At 33.7% G+C, this 25,051-nt stretch overlaps 1 protein-coding gene across 1 annotated transcript in view; it reads left to right on the forward strand.

Annotated features, from left to right (window-relative positions):
• Positions 1–25,051, forward strand: part of LOC127423643 (transcription elongation regulator 1-like protein) — a 130,925-nt gene that overhangs the window by 27,447 nt on the left and 78,427 nt on the right. The window contains exon 5 of the mRNA XM_051668145.1: positions 7,770–7,946. Coding sequence (XP_051524105.1) covers positions 7,770–7,946 — 177 coding nt within the window. The remainder of the gene's footprint in view (positions 1–7,769; positions 7,947–25,051) is intronic.

Here is a 25,051-nt window from a genome sequence, read left to right on the forward strand (position 1 = left end):
CCCCTTGCGGAAATGTTGAGAATGTAACATACTTGCGTAACAATATGGTTTGCAGTCTCTGCAGTGCTTTTTGGTAAAATTCTGTCTTGGTAGATAGCTTACTAGGTTTAGAGCTACAGAGCCTCTGTGAATCAAGGTGATGCCAGTGTAGTTTGAAGCACACATAAGTGGGTGTTTCTTCAACTCAGGGCAATTTTATGTAATTTTCTTTTTTTTTTCTTTTTGTTATATGCAGATCACATTAAAGGTGCATTATAATTTTTCCCTCATTTAAAAAGTTTTACACCTAAATAAATAAATAGTAAATTTTAAACATCCCAGATAGCACAAGTACATCTCCTAAATGTCTGTTTAAGAGCATTTCATATGGAAAGCATTGCATACTAATTAACATCTGCTAAACATCTTAAAAAGATTAGATTTACAAACATTCTTAATCATAAACTTCTCAAAAACATCTGCCGAAAGTCTTATTGACATCCAAAAGGAAAGGTCTTATAGACGTATTGCAGATGAGCAAACAACCTAAATAATTAGTCTTTCAGATGTAAACACACATCATATAGACATCTGGGTGATGTACATGTGCTATCTGGATATATATATATATATATATATATATGTCCATTTATATGAGAAGAAGACTCCAGTCAAATTAGTAGCCTTATAAAAGCTGTTTTCTCCTACATGGTGAGGGTCCCCTCATGGGGGCCACCATGTTAGGATCACATGACCAGGCAAGTACTACTAGCTTAATCGCTGTTATAGGACACTTTCACTCTTGCATTCAAATGATTATCTGACTGTGAATAGTGATTTTTTTACAATGCCATTGTAAAATGAAGACTATCCTGTTTAAATGATGCTGCATCCACACTGCTAGGTATCAGTTTAAGTCCAAGATGACAAATTAAAAAAGTTATTAGTGCACTATAAAACTGACTTGGAAACTTTTTACAGGGCATTAATCATTTAGTTTTTTTGTTATTTTCAAAAGCATTTTATGAAGCATTTTTTTTTCTTTCTTTTTTTTTCTTTTTTCGATTTGACTGTTTTAGCCTTGCCCCACACCCACACTTTCAATATTAAATTATAAAAACGCATGATAAAAATGCAAATTATTGAATTTTTTAAACTATTATAATGTTAAAAAAAGAGCAAAATGAACATAAACTATTTCAATATTTAATGTGTAAAATTATTTCTATAGATTTTCCAAAAATTACGACTGTCACACAGAAACAAATTTGCCCCCAGTGTATATATATATATATATATATATATATATATATATATATATATATATATATATATATATATATATATATATATATAAAGTATATATATACATATATAAATATACTTTTTTTTTCTTTTTTTCGAAAGTTAGTGTACTTGTTAATCAAGTTAATAATTGTGTCAGTAAAGAGCATGCTTGAGATTGCAGATGAGACAAGGGACAGTTGCAGAAAAAAAAAATCAAGGTAAATATCAGTTGTGAGGAGAATATTTTTAATGAGTGTCATTTCCAATCAAGCTGTACTTTTGCAAAATTATGCCAAAAGTCTGAAAATATTATTTAATTGTTTGTATTTAAGATACATCAAATGTTAGCTATGAAATTAGCCTTAGCAATACAAAAGAGTCGGCGATTTTATCTCAAAAAAGTAAATGTAATTTCCATCACCGTCATTTCCACCACAGAACTGTATTAAACAGAATAAAGAATGACAATGTGGTGAGAATTTTCATGACTTTAAAAAAATAAAAAAAGAAAAAAATATATAAAGGACACTAATCTCCCGTGATGCATGTACACACACTGTCGGACATTGTTAGTAGACCAATTAAATAAAAGTGTGTGAAAATGTTTGAAAAGAATTTTACTTTCTAGAAATATACATGGCTAAAAGTTCCCAAAGGAAAAAAAAAAAAAAAAAAAAGGAAAGAAAAGTTTTATAAATGCAATCACAATTCCCTTTCAGCACCACAGCAGGATGGACAGCTCCAAATTGCTGAGGGATCTCACTGCATTTACCCTTGTCTTGGCCTGAATCCGTTCTGCTCAATTTCTCTGAAATAAAACCCCCTGATACAGAACAAGCATGTCATTCTCAAACACAAGCACAAGCACAAGCACACACACACACACACACACACACACACACACACACACACACACACACACACACACACACACACATGTTGGTGCAGCTATCATTATGAGGACTCTCCATAGACATAATGATTTTTATACTGTACGAACTATAGATTCTATCCCCTAACCCTAACCCTACCCCTACCCCTAAACCTAACCCTGGGGATGCATCTTAGCAGCACAGCAATAATGCTCCCCAAAGGTCAAGAGAATGGCCTCACTGCTGCAGCCATTGGCCACTGTAGTTTTTATAGTGTTTATCTCTCTTTGTCAAACCTGTCAAGAAGTGTCAAGAAAAAAAAGTTATTTATTTATATATATATATACATGAAAAGTGCTTTTTTCAAGAGTGTGTTACTTTTGAGGACTTACCCCTGATGAAGTTATGTGATGTGCTGCCGCTCAATAGAAGTCCCCAGTGGATGTATAATTCAAGGTGTCTATTTCATGTCATATCTACAGAGAGTGCTTCCTGATAAAAAATGTATTGCTTACGCAATCTATGCGCCTGCCACAGCATCTCCAACCACTAGGTGTTTCACTCTCAAGATATATTAGTAAATCGGTTAAACATTACAAGGTGAGTAATGTTTAATCCCAAGTCCCCATACCCTTTGCTTCTTCTGTCAGATGATAGAGCATAGAGCTGTTCTGTCATGATGTCAATTTGCAGGCCAACACGGAAAGCAAATTCACAATGGGTTACTTTTTAAATGGATTATTAAACGAAGGTTCAGGAGGAGCCTGCCCATCTAATCTGGCAATTAACTGAAGAATATATTAGCCGCTGCTTACCTTTCCCCGCAACAATCCTTTCGGCATTCCTCCACCTCCCCAACCCTACACATAATAACACTCTACAGTAATGTATCACATGGTAATACCATGGTACTGAAATTCATGTATCATGATATTTAAATGGTAATACAAGATACTAAAAAAATAAATGAATGTGATACTACCAAGGTGCATGTACAAAAAAACAAACAAAAAAAAAAAAACAAATAAAAAAAAAAAAAAACATTGTAGTTCGATGATAAAGTGTCCAAAAAATCATCGTAGTACCATGTACATTTTGTAAGTGATAGTACTCCAAAGTTCTTCCAAGAATACCATGGTACTATATGGAACGTGTTCAAAACCCAAGGTAGTACCATGATAAAGTGTAAAAAAAAAAAAAAAAAAAAAAAAAAAACATCATAGTACCATGGTACATTTTGTAAGTGATGATACTCCAAGGTACTTTTAAGAATAGCATGGTACTATATGGAACATGTCCAAAAAACATGGTAGAAAAATGGTTAAGTGTCCAGAAACCATTGTAGTACCATGGTAACGTGCCCAAAAACCATCTAAATACCAAGTTACTTTTTGTAAGTGATGATACTCCAAGGTATTTCCAAGAATACTATGGTACCATATGGTACATGTCCAAAAAACATTTTAGTACCATGGTAAAGTGTCCAAAACCTGGTAGTACCATGGTACTTTTTGTAATTGATGGTACTCAAAAGTACATCCAAGAATACCATGGTATTATTTGGTACATGGCCAAAAACCATGGTAGTACCATGATAAAGTGTCCAAAAAACATTGTAGTACCATAGTACTTTTTATTTGTTTTTATAAATTATGGTACAAGAAGGTACATCCAAGAATACCATGGTACTATATGGTACATGGCCAAAAACCATGGTAGCACCATGATAAAGTGTCCAAAAAACCACTGTAGTACCATGGTACTTTTTATAAATTATGGTACACCAAGGTATGTCCAAGAATTCCATGGTATTCTATAGTACAAGTCCAAATCAAACCATGGTATTACCATGGTAAAGTGTCCAAAAACCATGGTTGTACCATTATATATTTTGTAAATGTTGGTACTCTAAGGTACTTCCAAGAATACCATGGTATTATCTGGTACATGTCCAAAAAATATTTTAGTAACACGGTAAAGTCTCCAAAAACATGGTAGTACCATGGTACCTTTTGTAAGTGATGGTACACCAAGGTACTTCCAAGAATACCATGGTTCTATATGGTACATGTCCAAATTATATGGTAGTACCATGGTACCTTTTGGGCCATGCAACTTCAAAATTCACGTTTGAGGTATGGTCGTGTGTAATGTATGTTGTAGAACAAAACATAAATGTCTCTACAAGTCATGTTAACCATAGACCTAATTTTACTAATACTTTGAAAATCACTATTCTAAAAACCTAATGAAAATTCCCAAGGGAACCCATCGATCAAAAATGCTCTTCCAGGTTTTAGGACTACAAACTGAACAGCTATATTCTTCACAAATATGACCTTTCGTATAGTCACTTTACCGGAACAGTTCCACATGATATATTCCTCTGTGGCCTGATTTTCAGTGCAGTGTATGTGCATGATAACTGTTCTGCTTGGCTGTGATCCACCCACTTAGTGCCAATACATAAAGTGTTTGAGCTGCTCAGTGTGGAGAAAACACCCGCATTCTCACTCCAAATATCTCTTAAAGGTTCCGCTAAATAGTATTTCCCTCACTCAGGGGCGGCAGTCCCTGAAAGCAATGTAGATGACACAGGCATTTGACATATAGCAAAACATGTGAAAAACATACATAAATAATATCTATGTTCATGTACTGTATGGCTTTCACTGATATAAAAAGTCATATACTTGTACATATATGCAACACATATTTCACATGTGTCACACATTTTTCACACATTTTTGCTAAAGCACAGAACTGGTAAACAGAAGGTGGCCGGTTCGATCCCCACAACCACCACCATTGTGTTCTTGAGCAAGGCAATTAACTCCAGGTTGTCCCTGTAATAAGTGCACTGCAAGTCACTTTGGATAAAAGTGTCTGACAAATGCATAAATGTAAATCAAATGTATTCTTTGTGTCCATGTTGGTTTCATACATAAAAAATAAATAAAATAAAATAAAATAAAATAGTATAGCATGTTCTACAGAATAAAAATCAAAAAAATAAATAAATAATAATAATAATAATAATAATAATAAAAAAAGATTTAATGACTTTAAAAATGTCAAGTGGTCTAACCATCAAGTAAAATGTATTAAAGGTTTTCTTAGGATCCCTCCAATCTGCTAGTCTTTTGCTTTATTACTTTTAAACAAAACAAAAGGCAGTTCCAAAATGCTCCAGGAATGACATCATATTGGTGGGAAAATAACAGCGCAAACATCAGTATTACCAAGTATTATACATAGATTTTTTTTTCAAATGTATGCTGTTTTATTGTATTTTAATTGATTTGTCTCACTCTAAAACAATCCATTGTGTTTGATAAAATGCAAGAAATTAAAATATGCCTAAAAAACTATAATAATTGTCTTCAAGGTAATGTAAACTAATAACATTTAAATGCCTGAGCTTGACCAGAGCATATTTCTGAATGTCTGGCGTAACCATTTATAAAAATACTTCCTTAACTTAAGCACAAGCATTTTTTTTATTTTATTTTTTTTATTACACATTTCAAAAGGCACTGAATAACGGGACTGACCCAGCTACTCTAATGTGTGTTTTGCAGTTATAAAATGTGGCTTGATCACTAATATACATATAGTAGATGCTTGTGTGTATATTGATGTGTGTGGGAGTGTGTCTGTGTGCAAATATGATAAAGTAGCGTAACACTCTGTTGAAAAACAAAGGCAAAAACCCGTGAAAGCATGTTTGGCAGCATATTAAACCCAAGAACAAAGCCACGCCTACGCGCGGCATCCGTTGGGAAGAATGCACATATTTCAGATCTCCACTGATGCACAAAAATCGGTGAATCTGTGTTTTATCGCTTTTTGCAGTCATTTCTATTCCTCACATGCAGTATGGATTTTTAAGTCAACATGAAATAAAAATGTACCTTATTTACATTCATACCAGTAGGTAAAGCATGTTACTGGTCTTACTGTACACAATTCGGAGCACATTAGTCCAAAGAAGAAAAACAAATGTCTCCGTAATCTCTTAACAAACTAACTTTACGACATTACTTTCATACTTAGCTTGGCTGACGGCAATGACGTCAACCAATAGCAGAATACATATTTAGTTATACTGTTATAGGTAATGCAGCCTTTCTAAAATCGTTTACAAAGCAATTTAATGCCAGCTAATGTTAATGAAATAAAGGTTACAACAATAAAAGCAAACAACAATAGATTTTCAATAGAAGTGTTACCATATGTTAATGTGTTCTCAAGGATGAATTTGAACTTTACCCTCAACATCCTGATCAAAAAGCATTCTTAAAGGTGGGTGCCGGTGATGTATCAGGAGGGAATTAGTCCTCCTCATTATACTTAAAATGTGCAATCAGGCCTCCATTCTGGTATAGTGCATTCTGCCCACTTTTCACGATTCAGTCAATTTCAGATAAAATCTACAGAGCCTCTTAGGGGGTGTTTTTTTTTTTTTTTTTAATAGTTTTGCGTTCCCTTGCAATAGTTTGCATTCCCTCACAAAATTTTTTTTTTTTTTTTTTTTTACATGGTTTTACTACAGTAACCATATTTTAACATTGATATTCATACTTAAACCATAGTAATAATTCAGGAAAACAAAAACTATGGTAATACAAATCATGATTTTGTGGTTATTATGGTTTTACTAGAAATACCATGGTAAAACCACAGTAACCCCAAGATTAACCATGGTTAATCCATAGTAAAACCAAGGTTACTATATGGATACAGTATACTGTATTAAAACCATGGTTTCTGCCAAATAAACATGGTTACTTTTCATAGTTACTACAATATTACTATAGTTAAACCATGTTTCAGCCAAAAAAAATAAAATAAATAAAAATAAAAAAAATAAATAAAAAGAAAATAAAAATATGGAACTGTCTTGATTATATATAGTAAATTCATGGTTTTACTACAGTAACCACAATTAAACTAGGATATTTTTAAAGTAAAACCATAATAAGCTCAAAATTATTATTTTTATTACCATATTTTTAGTTTTCCTGTATTATCACTTTAGTTTCACAATGAATATCATGGATAAAATCATGGTAGGGCAGTGGTAGCTCAGCGGTTAAGGCTCTTGGTTACTGATCAGAAGGTTGGGGGTTCAAGCCCCAGCACCGCTAAGATGCCACTGTTGGGCCCTTGAGCAAGGCCCTTGACCCTATCTGCTCCAGGGGTGCCATATCATGGCTGACCCTGCACTCTGACCCCAGCCTAGCTAGGATATGTGAAAAAGAAGAATTTCACTGTATATGTGCAAATGTATAATGTGTGATAAATAAAGAAAATTATTAATTATTATACATTATTATTAATTATTATTATAAATATGGTTAATGTTGTAAAACCATGGTAAATTTCAGAAATTCCAGCCCTGTCCTTTAAGGGACTCTATAAAATTGGATGCAAGTGCCATTTCATGTTGACTTCTCATTTTGTTGGATTAGAATTATATGAAGGGAGATTACACATGGTCATATTTTGAAAGCCATAATATTTTGTGAGATCTCAAAACTTCAGGCCTTTCCTCTCTCATTCGCTATCTATCTATCTATCTATCTATCTATCTATCTATCTATCTATCTATCTATCTCTCTATCCCAGGCTGTCCCATGTCCATCAAGCGAGTAGGAAGTTCTAAACGGATTGCACTTGCAGCAGCAGCTATGATGGCGATGGAGTCTGACGTGACACAGGGACCATCCGTCTCCTCCGCTCACCCTCTCCACCTGCTCTCACTCTCACCCATCAAACTCCCATTTCTGACGGCACCTCACACAGGTAAGAATGCCTCTCAAAAAGATTTCATTAGTGTCCTTGTGCTCTTGGAAAAATATGGATCAATATCCCCAGGGGTCGCCCATCTAAAACTGTCCCACAGAAGACCCTCTGGCCTGTTCATCTGGCAGTGTACAAACTTTACTTGCTTGGTTTGATGAGAACTAAACTTTATTTACCAGACTGTACAAAAAAACTCTCTTGCATATGGCATAAGTTAAAACCAACCTGCTTTGCATTGTTTTGTATAACCCACTTGGTGTGGTTCTTGGCTTCATAATGAGGATCTGCTTGCTCACAAAGCTTCTGATGTCCTAATTGGTGAATTGTAGTTGCAAATGCCTTTGGTTATGCAAATGCCACCGTTTTTTCATTCTTGTTTGTCAGATATAGTCTTTGTAATCTTTTTTTCTTTCACTTTCAACTTAGCATGCTTGGAAAGAGAGGTTTGCAAGAAATGCATTCTTGTAGAAATAACCCAGCTGGCACAATGTTATAAAATGTGTAAAAACTTGTAAAAACTAAGTTGCAAAAAAGTTTGTGATAACGCTTTAATGCTGCGTCCACTCCGCAGATTACATTTATGTCTTGTGTGCAGCCATACAAAAAGCCTCCTCTGTTTACAAGGTTTAAATAATATATCACAATTTACTTAAGTGAAAAGTTTAGCAGTCGTGGTAAATTCCCTGTTGGCACAGCTTTGCCATTGAACATTAAAGTTAACGGTTTGTGAACTTGTGAACTTTACAAGTTTTAAAAATAAATCTGAACAAAACTTTCAGCAAATGTTGTAATGTGGCATGGTTGTATTTTGGTCAAAATAATATGTTCTATGTAAGAAAAAGTATTTTATTTTTAAATATCCAAATTTACAGTAGATTTACAGTAAACAAAACATTCCACAAAAGTTAGTCTGTTTTTGTTTTTGTAGTAAAAAAATGCTGTATTGACATTTTGTCTACTTATAGTATTTAACAACATTTTCAAAACTTTTCATTTTGGTTTTATAGATGTATGTGAATCTAAAAAATAATTTCTCTGATAAGTTAAACATTGAAGTTAATGGTTTGTAAGCTTTGTGAATTTTAATTAGGTCATAAAAACTCTATGTTCTATGGAGAAAAAAAGTATTTTTACTTTATTTTTGAAATGTTTTATTAAAATTTACAGATTTATAGATTTACAGATACTATACTTTGAACATAATGTTCCACAAACGTTGCACTTCTTTTTTTTTTTTTTTTTTTTTTTTTTTTTTGTAGTAGTAGTAAAAAAGTTTAATTGACATTTTAAAACTACTTAAAGTTAGTAATTTTACTACATTTTCAAACTTTTTATTTTGGTTTTTATAAAATTAATATGTATGTGCATCTAAAATATAATTTATCTGAAAGGTTAAACATGGAAGTTAATGGTTTGTAAGCTTTGCAAGTTTTAATTTGGTCATAAAAAAACTATGTTCTATGGGGGAAAAATATATTAAAGTATTTTCACTTTATTTTTGAAATATTTTATTAAAATTTATAGATTTATAGATTTACAGATACCATACTTTGAAACTTAAACATAATGTTCCACAAATGTTTTATATATATATATATATAGTATATAAATAAGCTGTATCGACATTTTAAAACAAATTAAAGTTAATAATTGTACTCTATTTGCAAAACTTTTTATTAAATTATTATTATTTTTCATAAAATTATGACGTACTGTATTTGCAACTAAAATGTAATCTTTCTCAAAATCATACTTTGTACAGATCTTTTATTTTTATTTTTATTTATTTTTTTTGCCATCAAAATAAATAAACTGCACCTCATTTTTTTAAAGGAATGTTCTGGGTTCAATATAAATTAAGCTCAAGCGACAGTTTAATTATTTATAATGTTGATTACCATAAAAAATGTAGTCCCTCATTTATTTAAAACAAAAATAAAATGTCAACATTACGCCAAAAATACTGTCAATTGAACTTAACTTATATTGAACCCGGAACAATCCTTTAATTTAGGTGCGGTTTTAAGAAAGATTTTACAACAATTTACTGTGACTTAACTGCAACCAAAATGCAATATTGTGAAATGTTGTGAAAACATTTTGTACTTAGACACCTAAGAAACAATCTACAGTACTCAGATGCAGACTCATTCGATTTGAGAGGAAATTCAGGGGCTTGTTATGGTTGTTGGTTTGGACTTCACCAAACAATTACAAGAAAAGTTGCTGATTCAGTGATCATATTATTGCTGAGTTTGTTGTGGTGTTGCTTTTGGTGTGGCTTGTCCATTTCTCTCAAAGAAGTAAGACTTTTCCTTTGCTGAAGTGGATGGGTTTAAATCAAGTGTCAGTGCGTAATGACTGAATCGAAAAGAGAAGAAGCATGGTTCTTCATTTGGGGAAACAGACAGAGCGTATCCCTTTTATTTTCCTCTCTCTCTCTCTCTCTCTCTCTCTCTCTCTCTCTCTCTCTCTCTCTCTTCCCTCATGCATATTGATTAACTGTTTCCTTCCTGTTGTGTCCGGTGAACATGTTCAGTCCCTCTTGCAGGTTGATTGCCTGGGGTAAAAAACAGCGTGTGTGCATCAATTTGAGTGTGTACATGCGTCTGTGTGCAGATCTATATAATTTATGAGAAAATGTATGTTTTTTTCACCACCAGTCTTGTATGTGGGTGTGAGGGATGAATCCAACATTGTGAATCAATAGCGATGCAGCTGTGGTTGCAAGCGTGCCCCGTATGGAACCCTCCCCTGGAATTATTTCCTTTTATCCAGGCCTCAAAAGCAACATTAAAGCAAGCAGTCCAGTGGACCCCAAAGTGCTTTTAATTGAACTCTAACGATGTATATGCATGTTTGTTTGATGGCGTGGTAACTGGGTTGCCCTTCATTTGGCCCATAGAGTATCAGCCCACTGCAATTTAGGCTGTAAATTATTCTGATTGTAATCTTAAAGCAGGAAGCAATGGTGAAACAGTTTGAGTAAGGGAAGATAACAGATACAGTAAGTATACAGTAAACCAAGTGTGCTGCCTTGCTGTCTTCTGGCTACACAGGCAGCTGCCTTCTAAGGGGTCGCTGTTCCAACGAATTGAACAGAACGCAGGTGTCTAGAGATGTTTTTAAAAGTTGATGTTCTTTTTAACCTGACATGACATCTAAAAAAAATGGCACTCCTGTACTTTTTGTGTGAATGAACTCAAAGGCAGCATCCTAACCTGGGGGATTTGATTTATAAATAATTTAAAAAGACTGGGACGTATATACTGTATGTTGCTAGAATAAAATAGACAAATTACAAACTGATCTCATTATTATTTGTACACATCATTTAAACTTTATTTTTTATAAATTTTTGATAAATGCTGAAAAGTACAATATGGATATATTGACAGCATCTAAAACGTATTTTATTTTTTTAATTTTATTTTTTTACATATTTACTGCTTTTGAAACATTTTAAAATAATTACAAATTCTTTGTTTTTTTATATATATATATATATATATATATATATATATATATATATATATATATATATATATATATACATGTATATACTATTTAACAGGTATTTTAAAGATTGAAACATTATTTTTATTCATTTTAACGTTTATATTTTTAGTCTTAGTTAAAGTGATAGAATCCTTCAAAACAAGCTGAATACAGCACCAGGAATCATAATAAATAAATAAATAAATAAATACTGAAATAAACTTTTATAACATTAAATTAAGTACATTTATCAACTGTGTTAAATACATTTAACATTGAACATTTAATGAATCTCAGTGGCAACACTTTGCAATAAAGTTCCATTTGTTAACATTAGTAATTGCATTAGGTATCATGAACAAACAATGAACAATATATTGTTTACAGCATTTATTATTCTTTGTTAATGTTAGTTAATAAAAATACAATTGTTCATTGTTAGTTCATGTTACCTAATGCATTTACAAATGTTAACATATACAACTTAATATTTTAACAATATTTTACTATATGTTAAAATTAACATTAACCAAGATTCATAAATGCTTTAAAAGTATTGTTCATTTTTAGTTCATGTTAAAGGATTAGTTCACCCAAAAATGAAAATTCAGCCATTGTTTACTCACCCTTGTGTTTTTATAACCCCATGTAACATTCTTTAAAATAATGACAAAATGTTGTGCTCAGTTATGTCATACAGTGGCAGTTTATGGTGACCACCTCTTCAAGCTTAAAAAGAATGCACAAGTATAATTCAGAAGTCTAATTAATTATTCCATGAGACTCATAATTGTTATGAAAGCATACGATGAGGTTTGGTGAGAAATAAATTGAAATCTAATGTGTTATTCAGTGAAAATGTACACTGACCGTTGATCTCCTGTGCATGTTCATGATAAAGCATGAGAGCAACAGTCCATGCAGCCCACTTGCGGCGTGTGTGTGTGGGGTGAGGGGGGGGGGGGTCAAGTGATTTTTTTTTTTTTTTAAGGAACAGAGTACTCAGATATTAAGCAGAAACATAGATGAGGCTAAAGGCAGCCAGAGTCACATCGTGTCCTAACCTGACTGCAAATGATACATGATTAAAGGTATATTTTCTATGGTAATCAGAGTTTTCTTCCTAACCAACAGTGATGAGCGACGGTACATTCTATCAATTGCTTGTTTTCTATTTTCAGCGTTGCGCAGGTAATTCCGTCCACTGTGAAATGGCACCGGTCCAAAAACTTTCAAAAATTTAGGCTGGGCATAGAAATGCATCAATTCTTCTACTACAAAATCTTGAGACATGTTTAGTCATTTCTGTTCTCTGTTTTATGTGCAGCTGTGTTGTGATCTGATGTCACTATCTCTGTGGAGGACCTGTTTTTAGATAAACACAAGTTTTCGCTTGAATGCCCCAATGTTGCGAGGGGGCTGCATGAACTGTTGCTCTCATGCTCTATCATGAACGCACACAGGAGATCAACAGTCTGTGAATATTTTCACTAAATAATACATTAGATTTCAGTTTGTTTTTCGCCAAACCTTATTGTATGCTTTCATAACAAACATGAGTCTCATGGAATAATTTATTAGACTTCTGAATTATAAGTTTGCGTTTGTATGACACCATAACCTGCCATTGTATGACATCACTGAGCACAGTTTTTTTTTTTTTTTGTATTAAGAAAAAGAAAGAAAGTCATATAGGGTTATAACAACACAGGGGTGAGTAAACAGTGACTGTCCCTTTAATGTTGGTAACTAATGTTATTAAATGGAACCTTATTGTGAAGTGTTACCATCTCATTGATTTTAAATACAATAAAATCAGCGTATTAATTCAATAATTCAATATTCATGGATTCTAATGCACATTAAAATACATGGCACACACAAATATTGTGTAAAATAATACATTTTCTGTAGATTTAACTATTTTTATCAATACTTTCCAATATTGAATGAATTAAAAGTACGCAATCTTTGATAAGTATTCTCAGTTAATTCATCACAAGCCATTCTGGTATTGCCTTCTCTACAACATTTACAGTGCATGTGATGCTGCCGAAAAATTTGGCCAAAAGTTATTTTAGAAGGCAGCATTATTATGCTCCCCACCTATTGGAACAGTCTTTATATCGACAGCTTTATGTTCCAGGTTCAATACATGTTAAGCTCATTTGTGGCACAGTGTTGATTACCACAAAAAAATAATTTGGACTTCTCCCTTGCTTATTTAAAAAGCAGTTAGAGTAAAGCGTTTACAACGGAAGTGAATGGGGCCAGTCCATAAACATAAAAATATAGTTACATCCAATATTGCAACGCTGGTAAACCCTGTAATCAATTTTATTACACTACAGTCATGCTAACATGTAAAATGTTTACGTTTTGCACCTATATTTTTAATACAATGTGCATTTTAATGCTTATGGACTGGCCCCATTCACTCCCACTACAGGTTCCTTACAGTAACCGCAACCTTTGCTTTTTTTTTAAGAAACAAGTCAAAATTATATATATATATATATATATCATATATTTATTTATTTATTTATTTTTTTTTGTGGTTATCAGCATTATGCAACAAATGTTGTCAAATAAGCTTAACTTTATTGAACCCTGAATAATCCATCAAAATGCTGCCTATATAGGCAGCTCACTAGGTGTGCAGAATGCAAAACTCTGGCAGTTGAAATGGATGCATCTTTTTGAAAGCAGATTTGTATTATATGAGTGTCACGTTATATGGTGCACGAGTTCACTGTCTCTTGTTTGGTTTTATCCTGCTCTCTGTAAGGTGGCAGTGCTGTGGGTCCTTTAATGCCAAAACAGTCAGCTTTGAGCCGCCTTCAAATGTCTGAATTACAGTCCTACATGTGTGGGGAGATATTAGGTGGTGCACTGATTATGTATGGAAGATGCCATTGTTGTCAAATATTTCTTTTTTCTTCCTGCAAATAAATGATAAAGAAACTGTTAATGTATCTGACATTCACCAGTGCACTTTTGTGTGTACAGTATGTATATTTGTGCTATTATGCGTGCGCATGTGTTGTGGCATTTCAAAACAGCATGTGCTCTATAATGCTGACATTAATACAATAATTATAAAGAAATCTGGACAAAGCACAGCATCAAAGAAATCTGACTGGAAAGCAATTGCCTCATGATGTGTTTTCGTTTTCATCCATGAAATGTCAAATAGCTTTAGTTGGCAAACAGTTTGAAAGAGAGGGGCATTTTTTATATGTCTGAGATTGTGTTTTCTGGCGAATGTACTGTATATAACATAACTGAAAAGTAAGTATAAATGTATTTGAATGATTACTATGACTTTCTGAATTACTAAATTACTAAACTGGGGCTCGGTGGTATGACCAAATCTTATATCATGGTATGATTTGAGTGATTTAATATGATGGTAACAGTATATACTGTTTTACAATAAAGTGATTTTTTCAATAAAAAAAAAAAAAAGAAAAAGAAAAGAAAAGGAAAAATGGTTTATAAATGAATTACCGCACATCATATGAATTCTATACTAATGTGGCAAGTTGCAACGTAGCTCGGCAATCACAAACAACTAAACTCCACTTCACGTTGTGCCTAAAAACATGCCTTAACTAACATTCCATCTAACTTCTTTTGTGTTCCACAGAAGAAAGTCTTACAGGTTTGGAACAACATGAGGGTAAATAAATTATGATAGAATTTAGATTGTTGGGTTCCCTGTCAAATAGATCTACCATGGTAAAAATTTTAAAGCAAAATATCTACTGATTGACACATTTATATCATCAAACTTTATTTACCATCATATTGAACTCATGTCACTCATATAATTTAAAATGAAGTGATTTTGCATGTTTGTGTCAGATAGAAGTGTTTGTCTATTTAGGTTGAGATGTTGCACGTTAAGATTTCAGTACATTTCCTTGCCAAATTCCCAAAGCTCACAGTGTCTTGATGACTTTACAGATGTGGGAGAAGTTGTTTTTTGGCTCACCTCAGACTAGAGATGTTTTTCTACTTGTTACTAAAACACAGACAAACTCAGTACTCTTGTAAGCGAGAATACCATAATCTGTGTGAGTAAGTGACTTTAAATATGAGGATACCAGTTAAAAACTGAAAATAAAAAGCTAAACTGTTGAAATATCAAACCTGAAATCTGTTATAAGTGACATTTTTACAGCATCGTTAAAGTACAAATCACAATCGAAAGTAGAAATCACATGATCAATGGATTATACTTAAATATGTGGATGGAGTTTTGAGATGTTGGTTATGGAAATGCCACCCATGAAGTTTCCTTGGCTTTTACAAGGTGTGACCCACCAAAGATCAAAGGTCAAATTGTAAACAAGCTGGGCTGCTGAATGAGGCGACAATAATGAAAATTCCATTATGTTATATAACAGTATTATTAGTAGGTCATGATTTGCATAAGGCGACTCTTCACTGCTTGGGAATAAAGATAACTCATTGTGGATTAATTTGGACTTTTCTCAAAACTCTGATTAACACGTTCACTGATAAATGGTAAATCTTCACTGTGAAAGACAGTGAAAGAGAGAGAGAGAGAGCGAGAGAGAGAGAGAGAGAGAGAGAGAGAGAGAGAGAGAGAAAGGGATGTCCATATTTCTCCCATGAGAAGTTCTGATAATTTTTCAAACCAGAAACATACTGTATCTCGAGCAGTAGTGGGCTGGTCGCATTTTAAGCAGGGGTTTAATTGATTGAAAAGGAGTGGCTATAGGGACGGATCTTTTACTGGTGGGCCGGTCAACTTTAAGGCTGACTAATATATATGGGAATCATAAGGATTTTAACCAATTCCAAATCAGTTTCAACTTAACGATTCGTTCTTTTGAGGTAGAAATGTCTGGAAATAAGATTAATTTACTGCCCTTCAGAGTTCAATTTTAATGGACTTGTCATGGACTCAGATGCATTTTTACTCAGACTTCACTCAGACTCGAACCTTTGGGACTCGGGATTTTTTGCCGAGTCCAGCCGAGTTCATGGCATTTGTGATGCAATGAAAACTATAAAAAACAAAACAAAAATGAAGAAATAGAAATAAATGAATTTAATTATAGACTATAAAATGTATTTTTCGATGGCAGAGTTTGTGTATAAAGCTAAACTTCATGTAACGTGTTGAATCTAGTTGGTTATGACATTTTTATTTTAAAGAAATTATTATTTTTTTTTTTAAATCACTGGGTAACTTATGCACATATTTTTTTTTTTTTTTTGCCTATATCTCTATATTTTGAAGGACAATTCTGTTAAATGTATGACTTAATATTATTATTCTCCATGTTTCTGTGGTTAAAGAATAGCTCATTGAAATTATATTTGGTTGGTATTTAAGCATTTCATAATGATTGCAGACCAACGCGGCTGCTGCTCAAGCAAATATAAAAATAAAAAATAAAAAAAACTTCGGTGGCAGCTGCTGAGAGACGCACACGGACGCATCAGGGTTTTAGGTACACAAGCAGTGTGCAGAACTGCCCCGCATTGCGCTGTTTTCTGCTAATTAAATTTGTCTGTGTTAAATGGACTAATATTATCAGTGGGCTTTTCCAGTGTTTTGATGTAGCATTTGCAGTCAAATCGTGAGATGTAACTTTTTAGTGAGTGCTAATTACTACTGTGTTGACAGGTAGAAACTTAGACTATTATTTCTTTAGATAGGGATAATTTAAGATAAAGCTATACTTAATTGAAAATACATATTGAAAATTAAGTAGAAATAAAAACGAAATTAAAATTTGAAACAATAATAACCCTGGTTGTAATGACTAACGCAGCTTTTACTTTCTTTAGTCTATGTTTGTTTTTGTCAAGTTTTTGTAACATTTATATTGACATTGTTTTTCTTTGTTGTGAAGGTTAAAATAAGCTTTAAATATTGATGTTAAGTTTACGATTACAATTTTAATTTAGATTTATGAACAGATTCATTCTGACTCAGACTCGACTCGGACTCGGTCTTGAGTCCGACTCGACCCCTTTTGGACTCGGACTCGACTCGGACTCAATTGTTGAATGTAGTGTTGGGTTAGAGTCCGAGTCTTTAAATAATCCAAGTCGATTCCGAGTCCAAAAGGGGCCGAGTCGGACTCAAGACCGAGTCCATAACAAGCCGAGTCCGAGTCCGAGTCCAAATGAGTCTATTCATGTATCTGAATTAAAATTGTAACTGTAAACTCAACATCAATATTTTAAGCTTTTTTTAAACTTCACAACTAAGAATTTTTTTTTTTTTTTAATATAAATGTAACAAAAACACCTCTGTTGCATTTCACATATACATTTTATAATTAGTATCCTGCTGAACAGACTTCAAAGTGGTTTCAGAATGAAAGTATATGCTTTAGGTGTATGAAGACAAAATTGTCCTTCAACACACTTCTTATTGCATTCTGTTGAAATGTTCAATTATTTGTTGCTTTTTCCCCTCCACTCAAAAGTCATTACAACCAAGGTTATCACAGCAGCTGCCGCAGAAGATAAAAAAAAAACAAATAATAATAATTGATATTAGCTTGAGCGGCAGCCGCGTTGGTCTACAGTCTGAACTCTGATGTCTGAAATCTTTAAATACCAACCAAAGAAAATTTAACTGAGCTCTACTTTAACCGCAAAAATATGGAGAGTAATAATTTTGAGTCATAAATTTAACAGAATTGTCCTTCAAAAGTGTCAGAGATGTAGGCGAAAAAAGACATGCATAAGTTAGCCGGTGGTTTACAATAAAAAATAAAATAAAATAAACATTTAAAATAAAAACGTCAAAACCAACTAAATTCAACTCGTAACATGAAGTTTAGCTTCATACACAAACTCTGTCATCGAATAATACATTTATTTTATTGTCTATAATTAAATTATAAACAAGATATTTCACTGCCCAAAATATCCTAATATTTTATTGTGCATGGTCGAATGTTGTGAATGGTGGACAAATGCTGTAAAAGAATGTATTTTAAGCAGCTCGTCAATGTTTTGAAAATAGTCAATCGATAATAAATAGGTGCTGTTTATCTGTTTAGAGTTGCTGTCTACTTTAGCAATAATGCTTTTTTTCCCCGACTATTTAAAAAGTTACACAGTTAATTCATCAAGCTATTATGGACCAGTTCAAGCTGACAACTCTGCGTGGACCACAAGAGACTACAGAAGCCTACATGTGTTGATACATTATGCCTAAAAAGACCTAATATCCAATATTAATACTATTTTGATGTATTTAATTTCAATATGCTGTTTTTAGTAAACTGAGAGAGACATGATGTGATGACTTGACTCAATGAAGTTCTTGATTTTAAGTTTTTAACCACGATGAAACCTCAATGCGAGCACCATCTTGGCTGCACAAATGCTACATGCAGTTTGACCAGTTGTCAGGTCCCGTGTCATGTGAAACTGCCTTGTTTAGTTTCAGTTACATTGGATACATACCCGTCTTTATATTTTCGTAATGCCAGCCACCTTGGTAGTCGATGTTATACAGTAGTCTCTGTAGTAACATTTAAGCGTATTGGTTGACTGATGAGTGTGCCTGTGCACGTGTGTATGCGTGTGTTTGCTTAAACACAGTGAAACAACTCTGGCTATGTCTATGACTTCAGGGGCTAATACAGCTGCATGCAGACAGAGATGTGTTCATTAATTCCTTTTTTTTTTCTTTTTTTTTTATTGCATCACAAATGTCATGGACTCGGCTGGACTCCTGAGTCCGAAAGGCTAGAGTACATGTCAAGTCTGAGTAAAAATGCAACCAACACCATGACAAGTCCAAGTCCATTAAAACTGGACTCATGACTCTGACTCGAATCCGAGTCCAAACTCCAGTACACCAACTCTAGTTGAAAGACTTGGACTTGACTCTGACTCGACTAAGGTGGACTCGAACCCAACACTACTGCCCTCAGCAGTCTGCTGACAAATAATGAGATCATTTCAAATTTCAACACAGCACATATAACAAATCATGGTCCCACTTTATATTAGGTGTCTTTAACTACTATGTGCTAACATTAAAAAACATACAATACAATGTATTTAGTGTGTTACTACATGTTGTTCTGTAACACAAATTTCACAAGATTCACATTTGCTGCTACTGAAGTTGAGGTACAGGTAGGTTTAGGGTTAGGGTTTAGGGTAAGGGTTAGGGTTAGGGTTTAGGGTAAGGGCTAGGTTAGGGTTAGGTAAGGTTAACAGTGTAACTACAAATGTAATTTAATGCAGGCACTTTAAATGTAAGTACAACGCAACAACACATATGTACACAATAAGTACATTGTATCAATTGCACATATTTAACAACTGGGCCTCACAGAGTAGCGTCACACATATGTGTTTCTGCAACAGCTAGTTACGTTACAAACTGCCAGATTCTTATCGGCTTTTGCACCGACATAGGCTGCACTGGTCAAGCATTTGTTATTTATATTTGCTCAAACAGTTAACTCATACAGTCTTTTAAACCATAGAATATGTTTATTTTATATACATACTATATCCAACTCGTCACCAAAGTACCATGATAAAAAGTTTACAGCTCTTATCCACACAGTCAATACATCAAATGCGATCTTCCTCCAATGCGTGCTGCCATTTGTTTACATAGTAGCAGCTGACATTCGTCAAACAAACAGCTACTCTACTTAATTTTTTATGACAAGAAATCAAAAATGAAAATAAAATAATAAACAAAAATACTACACTCTGCCCCCTCTCTACCGGCTGTGCAGTGTCACATGCAAAAACTAACTACAATAACTCACTCCAGAGGGCACTGCAGAGAAAAGGTTGGACGCTACTCATGAAAAGGTTCATGTTTATTTTTACTTGAGAGCAAGAAAATAATAATTGTAATTTCTTTTTCTTCCAAAAATTATGTATTTTGAGAGAGTTACACTGTCTATTACAACAGAAGTTAAATTGGTACATTTTCCAGATTTACTTGGTGCATAACTTTTGTTGCAGTGTTGAATGTATGTTCATGTTGAATGTGTGTATACAATGTCAAATAAAGAAGACAGTCGTCTAGAATAATGGAAAAGGGTCAATCGACTGTCAACAATCAATGTTGGATTGTAACATCACATCCTTAAATGGGTAAAAATGGCTTTTAATACCATGCCAGAGGGTTAACACTGCAAAAACAACAAGCTGTGATGACGACCCCAATATACACAACAGATTTGCCAAATGATCCCAACTTTAAATAATGCAGAGAGTTTCTAGTGGATAAAAACTGCTCATCTGCATGTGTTACCATATTCATATTGACTGTCCTTAGAGTCATTAGTGAGTCACTGTTAGTCCAGTGTGGGTAAAATTAATGAAAGCTGTTCTAGAGACCTCTTCACTTTAATCATCTCCGGGTTTCTCTCTCTTTATCACTCTCTGATGAACTTTACAATCAATTAAAGCTTCAAGACTGACCTGATCACTGTGAACACGAGCAGTACATGATGTACCATGAGTCCATGAGGTGGGAGTGCCCAGAACTCATTTGTGGTCAGTGCAAAAAGTACTCACAGTCTGATCGGAAGCTTTACAACACTTGGAACTAACAAGCTAAGAGTCAGGAATGGACTGGGACTAAAACCAGCCCAGGAACTATGCCGGTCTAATACAAATTTTGCCTGCTGCAGTATATACTTCATGTACTGTCCAAAAGTCTGAGAGCACATTAACAATCTAGGATTCAAAATTGCCACCTAAGTGTGTTTGTTTTTTGACAGTAATTAACAATGTGAGCATCAATCATCACCAGATTAAAATGAGTCGAGGTGCAAATAGCACATCTGAATGTGCACCAGTCAACAATTCACTGTAAGTAACAGATTTGTTCCTCGGTCTTAATTTCTGCGCTCTAGCATTAAACACAAACAGCTACATTACCTGTGATTTGCTATTGAGCAACTGCACACTGGCATCAGTGGTGGCCAAACTACCCACGGTGCCTCTCATTTTAGAGCCATTCATGTTTTATTAATAATTGAAGACTGAATAGCATTGCTAATTTCACTGGAAATATGATTGAGTCAAAAATCACGGGCACAGACAGATAGGGTATTAGATCGACCACACAAATACAGGATGTTCTTTTTTGCAATCAACATGGGTTGAAAATTGTACACTAATTATGAAGGCTGTGGTTTGCCATCCTGGATGTTCTATTAAAAGCTAGCGTGTGATGTGTTTGCAAACATCTTTCAGAAGTAAGAGCAGAATTATGCCACTGAGCCTTTGATATGTGAAATCTCCATTATAAACTGGCGTGCCAAGCAAAGGAGAGCCCATGTATAATCATTCTTATTCTATGGCAGTGCCTGCATTGTGAAAAGATCTAGTTAGTATACCTGGAAATACTGTGTCAAGATGAGGAAAAACTAGATAAAAAGTGGTGTGTTGTGAAGTTGAGTTTAGTTGTTTACGGTTGCCTAGCACTGTTGCAAGTTGCTACATTAATGGATGTTTCTTCAAATTCTGGCAATTTCGTGTCTTAGGCGTTGATTTTTATTGGAACAAATATATTTTCCACTTTTTACTTTATACCATGCCTTTGTCATTTATTTTTGGTACTTTTAAAATGCCTTTTATGTATATATTTTACTGTTTTAGCCTTGTCCTAGACCCAGACTTTCAACATTAAACTATGAAAATCCATGATAAACACCAAACAATTTTGCCCTGAACAAAGTTTTTCAAAAGTAAGTGTACTTGACAAAAGTGCCAGTGAAGAGCATGCTTGAGATTAAATATGAGAAAAGTGATGTTTGAAGAAAAATCAAAGTAAATGTCACTTGTGAGCAAAATATTAGGCATAATTTCCATACAAGCCTTAATTTGGACAAATTATGCAAAAAGTGTCAAAAAAAAAAAAAAAAAAAATTCCACCACGGAATTCTATTAAACACAATACAGAATTTGAGATGTGGTGGAAATTAAACTATGGTGGGAATTTTCATGTCTTTCAGAAAAAAGGACAAAAATGACATAAATCCCCTGTGGTGCATGTACATACACTGTTGGACATTGTAAGTATACAAAGTTGAAGAAACACCCTATTATTCAATTAATGGTAACACTTTACAATAAGGTTCCATTTGTTAACATTAGTTAACATGAACTAACAATGAACAATACTTTTATATTATTTAATAATCTTGGTTAATGTTAATTTCAACATACTAATACATTTTTAAAATTAAAAGTTTTATATGTTAACATTAGCACTATGAATTAACATGAACTAACAATAAACAACTGTATTTTTATAAACTGACATTAACAAAGTTTAATAAATGCTGTAAAAAATATATTGTTATTTGTTAGTTCATGTTACCTATACATTTACTAATGTTAACAAATGGAACTTTATTGTAAAGTTTTACCTACTTAATTTAATATACAAACCATTTTGCTCCATTTCCAGACATAATAACTCTATTGTATACATAATTATATGTATATAATTTATAACTGTAAAACTATTGTGATATAAAATTATTCATACCATCATATAAGGTTTTGGCCCCAACCTGCATGTATCTTCTAAAGATGATCTGTTATTTTCTAAACACAGCACCAGATTGTCCTCCAACAGGTCTGATAATTACAATTTCTCTATAGGAATATTTTATTGCTTAATTGGCAATTAAGGGCTCCTGTAGATTACTGGGAAATTGATTCTCGCATTGTTACGCTGAACAGTTGGAGACTTTGCAGATTAAGTGTGTGCAAACCAGATTCCCCATCGCACCAAGAATTACTCCCCAACTCCCCAAAATCAATTTAGCCTGTCAAATTCTCCGCCACTCTAAGCCGAAGAATAAAACTCTTATCGCTTTTCTGTTTCTAACGTCTTCCTTTTTTAATGCAAGGTCATATCTTATCTGGACTGATGCCCTCATAATTTCTAAAATATCTAAAACTCATGAAGTATCTTATCGAATGGACAGAGAAAAATAGCTATTAGCAGTGCCTCCTGGACTGCTGCTCAAAGAGTTCTGAAGTCTTCTTCAAGACTTTTGAAGAGGATCGCTCTTTTACTCTGTCCCCTTGTAAGCCGACAAAATAAAATTCACTTTAAAATTTTTATCATCAAATAATGAGAAAAAAATTTCATATCTTCAAGCTGTGCTTCAGATTTGTCGTCACAATAGATGAGGGTCTAATCTTTGTAGGTGATGTCCTAATATCTGCTTTAAGTTTACTGTAGCTTCTTTCTCGGGTTATTGGAGCCTGTCTTACATGATGACTTTGATAGTTTTGTGCAGCTAAAGGTTATAATAATTACTTATCAAAAATGGGGGGCTGTGCCCCCTCACTTTGACCACTGTGCACGAAACCCCCTCCCCCCCCAACCAGCGCCCTCCATATTTGGGCAAATTCACAGTTTGCGCCCATTGACCATTTCGCTTGCAACCTCTCATTGAAAAGGAATTATGACATTGCGGAAATGCTTTTTTTTTTTTTTTTTTGTGCAGCTCCCAGTGCTTTATCGACCCCTCTCACTCCCGCTGCTGTTTATCTACACCATATAAATAGTGGTCTTCCCATTAAAAAGTCTATTTAATGGAAGACAAAAAAGTTAATCAACACAAAATAAGATGTGCCCCTGTGCCTAGTATAATCTATATATACTGTACAATGAAATACAGTTTCTTAACAACCTTTTTCCAATAAAAAAAATAATAATTTAAAAAAATGCATACCCAATGAGTCTTTGAACTTGAGCTCTTCATCACTCAGTTGCAAAGTTCATACCAGCAAGCTGTTAAGTAAATTATATTTCCTTATATTTAGCCTATAATTTAAGATGCATCAATTACTTTTGTCTTTGATTCTTGGTTTTCAGTTGATCTTCCATTGCAGGCTTGGGATCTATGTCTTTCAGAACATTTTCCTGATGATTATCGATATACTGTATATCTGCATTTTTTCAGATATAAATATGGCTGCTCATTGCACAATAGCCTTTGTCTCTTCAGACATATTTCTCAACACACTTGCAGGGTAAATTTAAGGGAGTCGCACACTGGACGCATCTGGCAGAGGCCATGGCACATTCTAAAATTAAAAACAATTATTTTCTATGAAGAAACACACAACACCCAGCTATGACTCAGGAGGCCGCTCAAAATTCTGCAGCCCAACGGAGCGCAACTTGCATCGTTTTCCATTAAAATCAACCCATATCTTTTCCCAAAAACAAACAAAAGATTATTTACTCTAGCCATCATTGGATTATACATTGTGTATACAGTATGTATCCTTAATATAGCCTACAATGTATTTTCAGTTACAAGTATGTCTTTTTGTGGTTTGACAGCTTGAATATAACATATTCAAGGCTACATACAGAGAAATTGCATTGTTCAGTTTGTGCAGTCACACCAGTTCCATACACTAACCTGCAAACTCATCAACGTTACTTTGCTCATTCATGAAGAAGTACAAAAACCTTTGTAAATTTTGTGTGTATGGTGACTAGATTCACAATTGCCCCCTGCTGCATCGATGAGTCCTGTGTGATGTGATACCAGCAGAGGTGGGTAGAGTAGCAAAAACTGTACTCA

Source organism: Myxocyprinus asiaticus, chromosome 32 (assembly GCF_019703515.2).
Source record: "Myxocyprinus asiaticus isolate MX2 ecotype Aquarium Trade chromosome 32, UBuf_Myxa_2, whole genome shotgun sequence".
Classification (NCBI taxonomy): Eukaryota; Metazoa; Chordata; class Actinopteri; order Cypriniformes; family Catostomidae; genus Myxocyprinus; species Myxocyprinus asiaticus.